The 14,774-nt window shown below is 49.9% G+C and overlaps 1 protein-coding gene across 1 annotated transcript in view; it reads left to right on the top strand.

The window, feature by feature from the left end:
• The first annotated feature begins 93 nt into the window (after positions 1–93).
• Positions 94–14,774, top strand: part of AMH (anti-Mullerian hormone) — a 16,423-nt gene continuing 1,742 nt past the window's right edge. The window contains exons 1-4 of the mRNA XM_015425064.1: positions 94–685; positions 7,290–7,468; positions 8,657–8,780; positions 12,768–12,951. Coding sequence (XP_015280550.1) covers positions 94–685; positions 7,290–7,468; positions 8,657–8,780; positions 12,768–12,951 — 1,079 coding nt within the window. The remainder of the gene's footprint in view (positions 686–7,289; positions 7,469–8,656; positions 8,781–12,767; positions 12,952–14,774) is intronic.

Genomic DNA, 14,774 nt, shown 5'->3' with positions numbered 1-14,774 from the left:
CCCCCCCCCCCTCCCTCTTCCAAAGGATGTCATTGCTTGATTCTCAACGGCTCTGCAGAGTTTTGGAAGACCTGCTCTCCGGGGAAGTAGACCATGCGGATTGCGTGCGAAGATGTTCTCCTGGGAGCGTGGCTATTGCTCGCGTCCGTCTCTGTGCCTGGCAAAGGGATGTTGGCAGGTGCAGAAACCTGGCGGGAACAACCCGAGGTTTCGGCCTCCAGAGAGTCTGAAACCCAAGAAACAGTGCCGTTTGCAAGAGCCTTGGATTTGAGAGGACCGGGGCTGAAGGTCGCCGCAAATGATCCAGAAGGACCAAGTCCTCATGAGCACTTGGCTGGAGGAGAAGAAGATGATGATGATGATGAGAATTCCCGGAGGCCATGGCCCAGATCCAACTCCCAGGCTCGGCCCAACAGGGGCCCGGAAGAACCTGTGTGTAGGGTGAAACTGGACAGGAGAGGGGACCGGGCTCCCAACCACTTGGAGGTGGTGGGTCTCCTCACCAGCCACGAGAGTGGCTTCCTGAAGGCCCTGAGCAGATCCACCTGGAGCGATGGAGACCTGGAAGAGTTTGGGCTGTGCCCCCCGGACGTCCCTCACTCTCTTCTTTCTTCCCTGCAGCGCGTCGGCAGCTATCTAGCCGACCCCGGGAGCAGCCGCTTTCTCCTTCTGCACCTGGAGGAAGGTAGATACCGAGATTGAGAGGGAGGATGATGTTCCTAACTGAATTATTATGAATGCTGCTACTGTGTGTTTCCCTTTTCTGTTCTTTTCTCTGCCTCCCATCCACCCATTCAGTTCCCCCCACCCTCCCTCCAAAATCCATGCAGTTCTCTCCCCTTCCTTTTCTCATCCGCTCCCTTACAGAATATCTTTCTGTTTCAACTTGGAACAGGCGAGAGAGAGGTCTCACCAGGAACAAGAGATAAACGTTCCGCTCCCTCACATTTCCCAGGCTTGCCATTAGCTGGAAAAAGAGGCCGGAGCCCGTGGGACTCCTTGGCAGGTGCCTAGGCCCGGCTCGTGCATACGAGGGAATGAGGTGCTGGAGCGCTGAAGTGATCGATCCAATGCCCCCTCTAAGCCATGGAGTCTTGTGAGCAAAAATTCTGCTTTGTGAGCTACTGGCATTGAAGTTGTGAGCATGCAATTTGGCTACCGCATAAATTACTTTGCTCTGGAGCCCTCCTTCCTGAACTGAGACAAAAAAGCGTGAGCCGGAGGCTAAAAAATTGTGAGCTAGCTCACACCGACTCAGCTTAGAGGGAACACTGGATAGCTCGCCCTCGGCACCCTCGTATTCTCGTGCATGGGCTCAGCATCAATGCTCCCGCTAAGCTGTGGAGTCCTGCGAGCAAAAATTCTACTTTGGGGGCTGCTGGCGTTAAAGTTGTGAGCAGGCGATTTGGCTGCTGCCTACATTCGTTTGCTCTGGAGCCCTCCTTCCTGAGACAAAAATGTGTGAGCCGGAGGCTAAAAAAAGTGGGAACTGGCTCCCATTAACGCAGCTTAGAGGGAACAGTGCTCAGCATCCCCTTATTCTTTCGCAGGTGTGAACCTAGCCTTAGTCTTGAGAGAGGAGCCGGTGTAAGGAAGACGTTCTCGTTTCAAATTAGGGTCCAGCCAGGGATGGGCACAGATCCCCACACAGCTGGTTGTCTATGGTTGCTGACCTCCAGGTGGTTGGGTAAACCAAAGGAGCGCATGGGAAAGATTGTGTGAACCAAAAAAAAGACACACCGTGCTAACTTAGGTCACAGTTTCTCTATTGTTATAATAATGGACATGAAATGTAGCTTAACTAAACATGTATAGATGCTTGTACATCCAATACTTAACTCTCCTCGGCATGTAACAGACTGTTTCAAATACGTAAATACCACTGAGCAGAACTTATGGAATCATTATGTTCGTAGTTTGCATACTGGCTTTGACAAGGAAGATTTTCGAAACGCGTCAGCCGGCTGAGATTTGTTCTAGAAGAACTAGCAGCCATACCTGAAGCCAGGCCATGAGGCGTCTTCGGATGAAAAAAAACACATAAGTTCTGCTCAATGGTATTTACGTATTTGAAATAGTCTGTTATATACCCAGGAGAGCTAAGTACTGGATGTACAAGAGAAGAAGAAGAAGAAGAAGAAGAAGAAGAAGAAGAAGAAGAAGAAGAAGAAGAAGAAGAAGAAGAAGAAGAAGAGGAGGAGGAAGAGGAAGAAGAAGAAGAAGAAGAGGAAGAAGAAGAAGAAGAAGAAGAAGAAGAAGAAGAAGAAGAAGAAGAAGAAGAGATTGTATTTATATCCTCCCCTTCACTACCCAAGAGAGTCTCAGAGCGGCTTACAAACTCCTTTCCCTTCCCCTCCCCACAACAGACACCCTGTGAGGTAGGTGGGGCTGAGAGAGCTCTGACAGAAACCTAGAAGAAGAGATTGTATTTATACCAATGTTCCCGCTAAGCTGTGGGGTCTTGTGAGCAACAATTCTACTTTGTGAGCGGCTGGCATTCAAGTTGTGAGTGAGCGATTGGGCTGCTGCATAAATTAGCTTGCTTTGGAGCCATCCTTCCTGAGCTAAGACAAAAAATGTGTGAGCTGGAGGCTGAAAAACTGTGAGCTAGCTCACACTAACTCAGCTTAGAGGGAACACTGATTTATACCCCACCCTTCGCTACCCAAAGGTATCTCAGAGTGGCTTACAAAGTCCTTTCCCTCCCCCTCCCCACAACAAACACTGTGAGGGAGGTGGGGCTGAGAGAGCTCCGACAGAAACGGCTCTTTTTCAAGAACAGCTCTTATCAGAGCTATGGCTTGCCCAAGGTCATCTGGCAGGTGCAAGTGGAGGAGTGGGGAATCAAACCCGGTCCTCCCAGATTAGAGTCCACACACTTAACCACCACACCAAACTGTTTAGTTAAGCTATATTTCATGTCCTTTATATAACAACAGAGAAACTGTAAGTTAGCACGGTGTGTCTTATTTTTGGTTCACACGACCTCCAGGGGGTGGCGGGAGACATCTCCCTCTATTGCAGTTGATCTCCAGGCGACAGCGATCAGCTCACATGGAGAAAACGGCTGCTTTGGGAAGGGGGACTCTGCGGCGTCAGGCCCTGTTTCAGTCCCTCCTTTCCCCCAAGGCCTCCCCCACTGCAAAATCTCCAGGTATTCCCGAAGCCAGACCTGGCAACCAGGCCTGTAGCCAGGATTTTTAAATTTGGGGATGCTTTTAAATAAGTCAGGGGGCACCCTGCACCCCCCCCCCCAAGGGAGCGCCACAAATAAAATTAAAAATTGGAAGTTGGGGGGCCTGGGCTGGATGGGAAGTCGGGAGGGGGGCTTGGCCGTAAATCAGGGGGCCAGGCCCCGGGATGCCCCACTGTAGCTACAGGCCGGCTGGCAACCCTATGGTCGTCACATTCTCTACATCTGGCCTACCCCACAGGGGTGTTGGGGGAAGAAAATGGGGAGGGGAGAACAGCACACACGGCTCTGAGTGCCTTGGGGGATGGGGGTGCTTACTCTGGGTTGGGAGATTCCTGGAGTTTTGGAGTGGAATCTGGGGGAGGAAGGTTTTGGGGAGGGGAAGGGACCTCGGAGGGGTACGATGCCCCTGCATCCACCCTCCAAAGCAGCCTTCTCCTCCGGGGGGGGAACCAATCTCCTTCATCTGAAGATCAAACGTAATTCCAGGAGAGTTCCAGGTCCCACCTGGAGATTGGCACCTCTGTTGGAGGAACGGGTGGGATCCAAAATGCGATCGATAGGTCTGGGATGTGTTTTTACTGCAAAGTCAGGTGGCTTTTCTAGAGCCAGTTTGCTGTGGCGGTTAGGAGCGTGGAGAACCAGGTTTGATTCCCCCACTCCTCCACATGCGGCTGCTGGTGTGATCTTGGGTCAGTCACAAACTCTCTCAGAGCTGTTCTCTCAAGGGCAGTCCTCGAGAGAGAGTTCTCTCAGCCCCACCTACCTCACAGGCAGTGTTCCCTCTAAGCTGAGTTAGTGTGAGCCAGCTCACAGTTTTTTAGCCTCCGGCGCATACATTTTTGCCTTAGCTCAGGAAGGAGGGCTCCAGAGCAAACTAAGGTATGCAGCAGCTAAATCACCTGCTCACAACTTTAATGCCAGGAGCTCATGAAGTACAATTTTTGCTCAAAGGATTCCATAGCTTAGAGGGAACATTGCTCACAGGGTGCCTGTTGTGGGACGTGCAGTGCAAAGGAGACTGTAAGCCGCTCTGAGACTCCTTCGGGTAGTTCTTCTTCTTCTTCTTCTTCTTCTTCTTCTTCTTCTTCTTCTTCTTCTTCTTCTTCTTCTTCTTCTTCTTCTTCCTCTTCCTCCTCCTCCTCCTCCTCCTCCTTCTTCTTCTTCTTCTTCGTCTTCTTCTTCTCCTTCTCCTTCTTCCCAGGCCCTGTACCTTTAACCCCTGCCTCCCAGGCAGAAAGTCAGCAGTTTCTGGCTGTTCTTTTCTGCCTAATACAAAGTATGAAGATTCTGTGCTTGCAGCTGGGGGGGGGGGTTGGGGGAGCCCACCGTTTCTTCCTTTCCCTCCCCTGTGTGAGCAAACAGCCTTTTCTTAATCTGCGCAGCTAATAACTAAGGGAAGAGGGAGAAATGGGGATACCCCGGGGGTTGCCAGCTCTGGGCTGGGGGATTCCTGGAGCTTTGGGAGGTGGATCCTCGGGATGGGAGGGCTTTGGGAGAGGAGGGAGCTCAGGTGGGGTACAATGCCGTAGAATTCACTGTCCAGGGAAGCCCTTTTCTCCTGTGGGATTCGTCCCTGTCATCTAGGAAGCAGTATCGGTTCTGGGAGGTTTCCCAGGCACCACTTGGAAGATGGCAACCTGGATGGCCCCACCCTGACAAAAAGGCAAGCTCAGAATCATTGGAATGAAGAAGGGAACTCACTAAGCCCCTGGGTCTGGCTGCCCTGCCCGCGTGACCCTGCTGGTGGCCGGGGGGGGGACGACCTGGCAGCCCTAAGACAAGGTGACCGGGACGGGTCCAAGGTCTGATGTGGGAGAAGGCAGCAGGTTCTTTGGGGAGAGGCAACAGCTCAGTGGTCAGAGCCCCTAAACGGCCTGCAGAAAAGATCCTCAGTGTGGGGGGAAGGCCTTTTGGTTCCTGAGCCCAGCAAAACACTGCCAGGCGGAGGAAACAAGATGGCGGAGGATGGATCCGAGGTCTGACTCAGGACAGTCCATTTAGAAGAGGGAGGAGGAGGAGGAGGAGGAGGAGGAGATTGGGTTTATACCCCACCCTTCACTACCTGAAGGAATCTCAGAGCGGCTGAAAAACTCCTTTCCTTTCCCTTCCCCTCCCCTCCCCACAACAGACACCCTGTGAGGCAGGTGGGGCTGAGAGAGCTCTGACAGAAAAGGCTGTTTTTCAAGGACAGCTGGGCCAGAGCTATGGCTTGCCCAAGGTCATCCAGCCAGGTGCAAGTGGAGGAGTGGGGAATCAAACCCGGTCCTCCCAGATTAGATTGCTGCTGGGTGACCTTGGGCAAGCCATAGTTCTGGCACAGCTGTTCTTGGAAAAGAGCCGTTTCTCTCAGAGCTCTCTCAGCCTCACTTACCTCACAGGGTGTCTGTTGTGGGGAGGGGAAGGGAAAGGAGTTTGTAAGCTGCTCTGAGACTCCCTTGGGTAGTGAAGGGTGGGGTATAAATCCAATCTCTTCTCTTCTCTACTCTACTTCCCATTCCAGAGTCCCGAAAGTGCTTTTCATATGAAATTGTTTTGTTTTTACAGCAGCCGTGTGAGGAAGGACCACACTGTTATCCTGGCATCGTAACCATATTTAGATATCCAGATTTCTTTTGCATATCACTATATACATCTTTCACACCCCTCTAGTCTCCTTGGAGGATATTTGGAATAATGCCTGAGATAGATATGAGAGATTTGCGCTGTACTCTCGTAGAATCATTTATAGTTTAATACACAATACACAAAAGCCGACTGAGGGGTGACATGATCAAGGTTTATAAGATTATGCATGGGAAAGAGCAGGTAGAGAAAGAGGTACTTTTCTCCCTTTCTCACAATACAAGAACTCGTGGGCACTCCATGAAATTGCTGAGCGGTCGGGTTAGAACGGATAAAAGGAAGTACTTCTTCACCCAAAGAGTGATTAACACTTGGAATTCACTGCCACAGGAAGTGGTGGCGGCTACAAGCATGGACGGCTTCAAAAGGGAATTAGATAAGCATATGGAGCAGAGGTCCATCAGTGGCTATTAGCCACAAGGTATAGATAGGGGCTCTGGGGCAAGTGACGCTCTGTCTTCTTGGTGCTTGGGGGGGGTCAACAGTGGGAGGGCTTCTAATGTCCTGGCCCCACTCATGGACCTCCTGATGGCACCTGGTATTTCTGGCCACTGTGTGACACAGAGTGCTAGGCTGGGTGGGCCATTGGCCTGATCCAACATTGGCGTCTCTTATGTTCTTATGTTCTTATGTACACATTGTTAAAAATTATTTATCTTCAATTCTTATTCAGGAAGGTATCAAAATCCATTCAATAACTCTTTTTGCTTTTGCGGTCCAGTCGCACTTGACTCATAGTGATCCCCATCGGGTGTTCAAGGCAAGAGACGTCCAGAGGTGGCTAGCCATTGCCTGCCTCCTTGGCCACGACCATGGTATTCCTTGGTGGTCTCCCTTCCGAATACTAGCCAGGGCCAAATCCTGCTTAGCTTTCGAGGTCTGATGAGAAGGGCTATCTGGGCCAAGGCTCAAAAATCACTACTGGTGCATTAACAACGAAGCATTTAAAGCTATTCTATTATAAGCCAGTTTGGTGTAGTGGTGAAGTGCGCGGACTCTAATCTGGGAGAACCGGGTTTGATTCCCCACTCCTCCACTTGCAGCTGCGAGATGACCTTGGGCAAGCCATAGTTCTGGCACAGCTGTTCTTGAAAAAGAGCCGTTTCTGTCAGAGCTCTCTCAGCCCCACCTACCACACAGGGTGTCTGTTGTGGGGAGGGGAAGGGAAAGGAGTTTGTGAGCCGCTCTGAGACTCCTTTGGGTAGTGAAGGGTGGGGTATAAATCCAATCTCTTCTCCTCTTCTTCTTGGGCAAGCCATAGTTCTGGCACAGCTGTTCTTGAAAAAGAGCCGTTTCTGTCAGAGCTCTCTCAGCCCCACCTACCTCACAGGGTGCCTGTTGTAGGGAGGGGAAGGGCGGGGTATAAATCCAATCTCTCCTTCTTCTAAATGATTCTGTTTGTCCTTTGGAATGATGCGTGGTTCTAGCACAAAGGTCTGGTTTGACCACGCGGTTCCTTCTCTTCCCACAGTTCAATGGAAGGCTGAGACGAAGCTGAGGTTTCAGCTGACCTTCCCAGAGGACGTGGAGCCACAAGTTGGCTCTCTGCAGCTGGCTTTCCTCATCTTCTACCACGGGAGAAAGGAAGGTGCGACCACTAGCCCCAGGGAGAAGTTCCTCGTGGGAGGGGAAGGCCTCCATCAAAAGCAGGTAAGCTCAAAAGAGTATCTGGGAGGAGCGGGTGAGATCCATGGCTATTTCTTACGACCAGGGGTCATTTCCTGCAGGAGCGCACAGGAGCGGAGCTCCAGCAGTAAAGAGCCCAGGGGGCGGGCACATGCAACAAGCCCCACCCCCTGCTCCCAGCAGCCCTCAGTCAGAGCAAGAAGCAGCCAGGTAAGTTGCAGAGCTCCCCCCGGCCCCCTGGTCCAAAACAGTCCAGTGGCACCTTTAAGACCAAGTTTTATTCAGGTACAAGCTCTCCCTCCTCTGCGAGGACAGATCTGCATGTCCCCCCCCCCCGCCAATAGCTAGCAATCCAAAACAGTCCAGTGGAGCCTGAGCGGTGGGTGTTGCCTTCTGACACACTTCCGGTGATCTCAGGGGGCGTGGCATATGCAAATAAGGTATGCTAATGAGTTATGCTAATGAGCTCCTGCACCTCTTTTTCTACGAAATGACCCCTGCTTACGACAAGTCGAGGGACCTTCCACGAACAGAGGACAGGGTTGCCAGGTCCGACTCAGGAAATATCTGGGGACTTTGGGGGTGGAGCCAGGAGCAAGGATGTGACATCACGTCCCAGATCCCACCCCCAAATCCCCAGGAATTTGCTAACCCAGAGTTGGCAGCCCAGCCTCCCCATCGTTTGGGGGCTTCCAGGATCAGGGTCTTATCTTGCCCTCTTCCGGAAAATGCAGTCTAGTGGGCCAGATCCAGGCGAAAGTGTATCACTTTCTAAATTGCAAGCACTTTTGATGAGAGTTCTCAGCTGCTGCAAATTAATCATGCCTGCCAGCAAAAGCAACCATTCTGATAACAAGCCAGCAGGTGGGGGTGATGACTTCTACAGTCAAGAAAGCTAACACTTCAGCAGAAAAACTCTCTTAAAGGAGGGCGGTTTCTTGACACAGAGTTGGAAGGGTTCATAGAGGTCACCTACTCCAACCCCCTTGCTCCATGCGGAAATTAGTCCACTACAACGTCCCACTCTGCTTAAAGGAGCGCACGCTTTTAATTATTGGAAAAAAAACGTTTACAGGAGAAATTCCTGTGGGGCTGTGCCTTTAAGAAAGAGGGCAGAACCCCCCAAAGCCCCACCGTACCTAGGGGCCTGCCTCTGCCTTAGCTCTTGATTTTAAAATTTGCCTCTTCTCTCATTCCCACCCTGCCCTCCAGATTATCTGCCTCTCCGGGGCAACACGGTACCTCATCCTCAAGGGCTCACTGGTGTCGAGAAGGAGTATCCCAGGCCAGCTCAGCTTCCAAGTCTCCTTGGTCATCCGGCGTCACAGCAATAGGGGTACGGTCTCGAGGGGAGACCCCCCCCCCAAAGGACTCCACTGCCTAAACACCACTGACTTGGTGCAGTACTGAATATCTGCATGCCATAAAGAGCAGGAAAAAAAGCAATGTCTGCCTTTCAGTTATAATTTTATCCTGCTTCCCTTCAAGGAGCTCATAGTGCCATAGTTATTTCTCCTGTCTTCTCTTTTATCATCACAACAGCCCTGTGGGGTAGGTTGAGCTGACAGTGACGGGCCCAAGATCACGCAATGAGCTTCGTGTCTGAGCGAGGATTTGAACTTGGGTCCCAGTGTGATCTCCTGTTTCTTTTAGTTGTTACTATGCGTTTGTTGTTCTTAATTATTGTTTTTAATTAATTTTATTAATATGGGTAATGATAGATGGGACATTTAGTCAACTAGCCATCTGATGAATGGATTAAAACTTTTAAAATTTATGTAATAGAGTTACACAGCAAAAGAGAAGATTTCGATGTACGGAAGAGAGAAAGATTTCCGATTTTCTTTTATAACACTTCAGTTCCAAGAATTAATAAGTTACAAAAGAAAGACCAAGGTTTAATAGTATACTTATTGACCCTTATTCTATAGACACTTTAGTATCTCCACCTTATTGGCTGAAATCAAATGAAGCTGATTCCAGTGTTGTATAAAGGGCAGCAAAACTTCCACATAGTTTTCACAACCATATATTTGTAAGTTGTACTTTTAGTCATTGTAATTAACAAACCAAACCTTTTCTAACAGCTGTCATAAGAACATCAGAGGAGCCCTGCTGGATCAGACCAGTGGTCCATCTAGTCCAGCATCCTGTCTCACACAGTGGCCAACCAGTTCCTCTGGACGGCCAACAACAAGGCATAGAGGCCAAGGCCTTCATAAGGACATCAGAAGAGCCCTGCTGGATCAGACCAGTGGTCCATCTAGTCCAGCATCCTGTCTCACACAGTGGCCAACCAGTTCCTCTGGACGGCCAACAACAAGGCATAGAGGCCAAGGCCTTCATAAGGACATCAGAAGAGCCCTGCTGGATCAGACCAGTGGTCCATCTAGTCCAGCATCCTGTCTCACACAGTGGCCAACCAGTTCCTCTGGACGGCCAACAACAAGGCATAGAGGCCAAGGCCTTCATAAGGACATCAGAAGAGCCCTGCTGGATCAGACCAGTGGTCCATCTAGTCCAGCATCCTGTCTCACACAGTGGCCAACCAGTTCCTCTGGACGGCCAACAACAAGGCATAGAGGCCAAGGCCTTCATAAGGACATCAGAAGAGCCCTGCTGGATCAGACCAGTGGTCCATCTAGTCCAGCATCCTGTCTCACACAGTGGCCAACCAGTTCCTCTGGAGGGCCAACAACAGGGCAGAGAGGCCGAGGCCTTCCACTGATTCGTGCCTCTGAATGTGGAGGTTCCCCTCAGTCACCAATGGCTCGTAGCTACTGAGAGATCCGTCCTCCATGAATCTATCTCATCTCCTTTTAAAGCCGTTTATTCCTGTGGCCATCCCTACATTCTCTGGCAGGGAATTCCATATTTTGTAGTTTGGCTGGGTTTGTTTGCTGTTTCCAGAATCGTTCTAATATCATTCTGGCAGCAATAAGTAAATGCTTTAACAAAAATCACATATTGTTTTTCTAACCAGTTTGGTGTAGTGGTTAAGTGTGTGGACTCTAATCTGGGAGAACCGGGTTTGATTCCCCACTCCTCCACTTGCACCTGCTGATGTGGCCTTGGGTCAGTCACAAGCTCTGGCACAGCTGTTCCTGAAAGAGCAGTTTGTGTCAGAGTTCTCTCAGCCCCACCCACCCTGTGTCGAGGGGAAGGGAAAGGAGTTTGTAAGCCGCTCTGAGACTCCAAGTGAAGGGCGGGGTATAAATCCAATCTCTTCTTCTTCTAATTTTAAGATGGGCTTCATTCAATAAGTAGATCACGGGAGTTGGTTGCAAATAACAGCCTATTATAATGTTTCCTCTTTCTTTCAAGAACACTGAACTACCTCACAATTCCCACTACAAATTGTTTCATTTGTGGTGGGAATGTGAGGTAGTTCAGTGTTCTTGAAAGAACACATATTTCCAACATGTCTTGGAATCTCCTGAGATTTTGGATAATCTACATGGAGTAAAGTACCACTGGGAGTACTTCTGAAAACAATTTCCTCTTATTCTTACATTAGAAGAACTATTTGAAATACTTCTAAGTAGTTTTTCTCCACCTGGATTGGGAAAAGGTGCATGGTTAATGCAGCAAATTTCTTTTAAATTGTAATTATTTTTAATACAAGTATTTATAAAAGAGCTTGATCAAGAAGAATTGGTGTAGGGACCTGTGAGTTAGGCTATGACTGGGGAGTTCTGGGTTTGAATCCTCACTCATTCAGTGGTAGCCAGCCGGACACTATCTGCCTAAGCTACTGCACTGGCTTTTGAGGATAAGAACAGGACGGGACAAAGTACCATGCCCTCTCCTCCTTGGAGGGTGGATGGGAATAAAATGTACCAGTGGTCCATCTAGTCCAGCATCCTGTCTCACATGGTGGCCAGCACCAGCTCCTACTATTAGAACTTACAATTAGAACTCATGGGCACTCCATGAAATTGCTGAGCGGTCGGGTTAGAACGGATAAAAGGAAGTACTTCTTCACCCAAAGAGTGATTAACACTTGGAATTCACTGCCACAGGAAGTGGTGGCGGCTACAAGCATGGACGGCTTCAAAAGGGAATTAGATAAGCATATGGAGCAGAGGTCCATCAGTAGCTATTAGCCACAAGGTATAGATAGGGACTCTGGGGCAAGTGATGCTCTGTCTTCTTGATGCTTGGGGGAGGGGTCAACAGTGGGAGGGCTTCTAATGTCCTGGCCCCACTGGTGGACCTCCTGATGGCACTGGTATTTCTGGCCACTGTGTGATACAGAGTGTTGGACTGGATGGGCCTTTGGCCTGATCCAACATTGGCATCTCTTATGTTCTTATGTTCTTAAATAATCTAGGAGAGGTGATTCACCCTTCTGTTGAGAGATGGGAGAATTCCCCTATCTTGTTTCATTTTTCTATTCGCATTTCCATTTCAGCAAAATCTATAAATAATGAATTAAAAACACATCCATCCAATAATTAAGAACAATTAAGACCATTATCCCCAAAACCAATGAGCCAGTTTAGTGTAGTGGTCAAGTGCATGGACTCTAATCTGGGAGAATTATGAGTAGCTTTTTGAAAAGAGCATGGTGTCAAGATGAGCTGATGTATGATCTCCTACTCTTGGGTTTTTAGTTAGTCGTGGGTCTTTTTCTTTATCCCCTAGATGTAGTTCCCTTCCTTATATTTTCTGTTGTCGTTTCGTAATGTGTAACAAAAAAACAATAAAAACCTCCCCCCAGGGGGATGAAAATAAATAAATAGCAGGGAAATCGGCACACCAATGAAAACAAAAGAGATGGCAAGCTGACTCGAGCCAATGCAGAAACCAAGATCCGAGGCAATGCAATGAAAACAGATATTCTGAGGCAAGGGGGAACCAGGTCGAGTCCTGATAAAATGTGGAGCGAATGCCAGTTGCAGAATGGACCCTAGTCCAATTAATTGGCTCAGGGGGTGGCATGTAATATTATTATGGCTGATTTCGCACTAGAGCTGCCTCGATGTTGCGCCGCCGTTTGCCCCGATAGTATTGGTCAATTTCACACCCAAAGCCGCGGGGCTGCATTTGACCTGCGGCTTCGCCCAATTTCCTCCGGAGTTTCGTGATCCTCAAAAAACAGGATCACGAAACTGCGGGGGAAATCGGGCGAAGCCGCGAGTCAAAAGGCTGCCCCGCAGCTTCGGGTGTGAAATTGACCAACAGTATCGGGGCAAACGGCGGCGCAACATCGAGGCAGCTCTAGTGCGGAATCAGCCTATGACAAACCTTCCCAAGGGGAGACTACCTTTCTTGCCTGTTTCTCCATTAACATTTTCCTTCTCTCCCACTCCCTCCACAGATGTGGCCCTTTCGCCCCAGGAGGCACAGGATTTACTTTTTGGCTTTGATGAAAAATGTTTCACCCGCATGACCCCGTCCGTGCTGCTGGTGGCCCAACAAAGGCCTGAGGGGGCTGCTGCCACGTCCTCTTCCTTCCTTGCTGCCAAAGGTGTGCTGGATACAGCGCCATACCTAAAGCCCAGGTGAGTTGTGCTGTCTATTTGATGTTGCTCACCTGTGCAGAGGAATTCAGAGGCCATTCTTTGGATACTAGGATGGCCATGTCCCATGGCGACGTCACTTCTACTGTGTACCGGAAGTTATGTTATCACGTTGTGCCATCACGGTGACCAGGGCTTTTTTTGTAGAAAAATCCCAGCAGGAACTCATTAGCATATTAGGCCACACCCCTGACAGCGCAGCTCATTAGCACATTAGGCCGCACCCCCATGTTACCAGAAGAGTGGTCATCCAGCCACACCCACCTTTTGCTTCTTATTCTGTTTACCTTGTTTGTTGTAAAAACCCAGGGCTTTTTTGTAGCAGGAACTCCTTTGCATGTTAGGCCACACACCCCTAATGTAGCCAATCCTAATGAGTTTCTGCTGTTGGGTGTGGCCTATTATGCTAACGAGTTCCTGCTGGGCGTGGCCAACTCGGGAGCCATCCGGAACTCCGTTCCTGTACGTTCCTGCCCAAAAATAGCCCTGATGGTGACGCTCTGATATTTGGGCAAAAGCTCTATAGTAAAAAATGAGTTCTACCATAGAGTTTTTGCCCAGAGGCCGGAGTGTTGCTGTGATGTCACTGGCGACGTAGCCTGAGCCTCCCTCCTGCCTCTGGTAAGCTCCCCCACAGGCCAGAGGGGGTGGGACCTGGCAACGTGGGATCCCCTGCCTCCAGCGGAGGGGGAGGGCTGGCAACCCTATTGAGTACACTGCCATCTGAGGCTAGAGAGGTGACAAACCCGAGAAGGCCTTTTCAGTCACGGCGACAAAACTTTGGAACTCCCAGGTGCCATCTCTCAGGTGTTAGAGCCCAGGTAGCCCCTTGGTTTACTGTGGGGCTGCGGACGAAGAAGAGGAGGAGGAGGAGGAGGAGGAGATGGAGATGATTGGATTTATACTCCGCCCTTCACTACCCAGAGGTGTCTCAGAGCGGCTTACAATCTTCTTACCCTTCCCCTCCCCACAACAGATACCCTGTGAGGTAGGTGGGGCTGAGAGAGCTCTCTCGAGGACTGCCCTTGAGAGAACAGCTCTGAAGGAACTTATGACGGCCCCAATGTCACACCAGCAGCCGCATGTGGAGGAGTGGGGAATCAAACCCAGTTCTCCCCGATTAGAGCCCACACTCCTAACCACGACACCAAAGGCAAGGGAAATGGCTAGAGTGACAGTGGAGGGAGATTCGGGCCGAATCCGATAGGACCCAGGCAAAAACTTGTTTTCAAGCGTGCTCTAAATCAAGTAGCAAAAATGAGTTTTCTCCCATTTCCGGTTTGTGATTGCCTCATGGGATGAGCTGTAATTTAGGGATGAGCTGTAATTTCAGGGGGTCCCTAGGTCCCATCTGAAGGCTAGCATCCCTACTGAGGTACCCATTCAACGGGCAGAGAGCCGAGCGCAGAGAGAGTTGAGCAAGAGGGAAGTCTCGAGTGGAGTGCCGCAGGGCTCGGTCCTGGGCCCGGTATTGTTCAACGTTTTTATAAATGGCCTGGAGGAAGACATAGAGGGGATGCTTATCAAATCTGCAGATGACACAAACCTGGGCGGGATTGCTAATTCTGAAGAAGACAGAGTCAGGATTCAAAATGATCTCGATAGGCGGGAACAGTGGGCGGAGACAAATAAAATGAATGTCAGTAGAGATAAGTGCAAAGTCCTACATTTAGGTACAAAAAAATCAAAGGCACAGATATAGAATGGGAGGGACTTGGCTTGACAGCAGCACATGTGAAAGGGATCTAGGTGTTCTGGTTGATCACAAGCTAAACATGAGCCTGCAGTGCGATGTGACTGCGAAG

This window comes from Gekko japonicus, unplaced genomic scaffold (assembly GCF_001447785.1).
Source record: "Gekko japonicus isolate JY-2015 unplaced genomic scaffold, Gekko_japonicus_V1.1 scaffold2858, whole genome shotgun sequence".
NCBI classification, from domain to species: domain Eukaryota; kingdom Metazoa; phylum Chordata; class Lepidosauria; order Squamata; family Gekkonidae; genus Gekko; species Gekko japonicus.
Note: the sequence above shows the minus strand (reverse complement) of the source record. Positions and strands in the feature narration are given on the sequence as shown.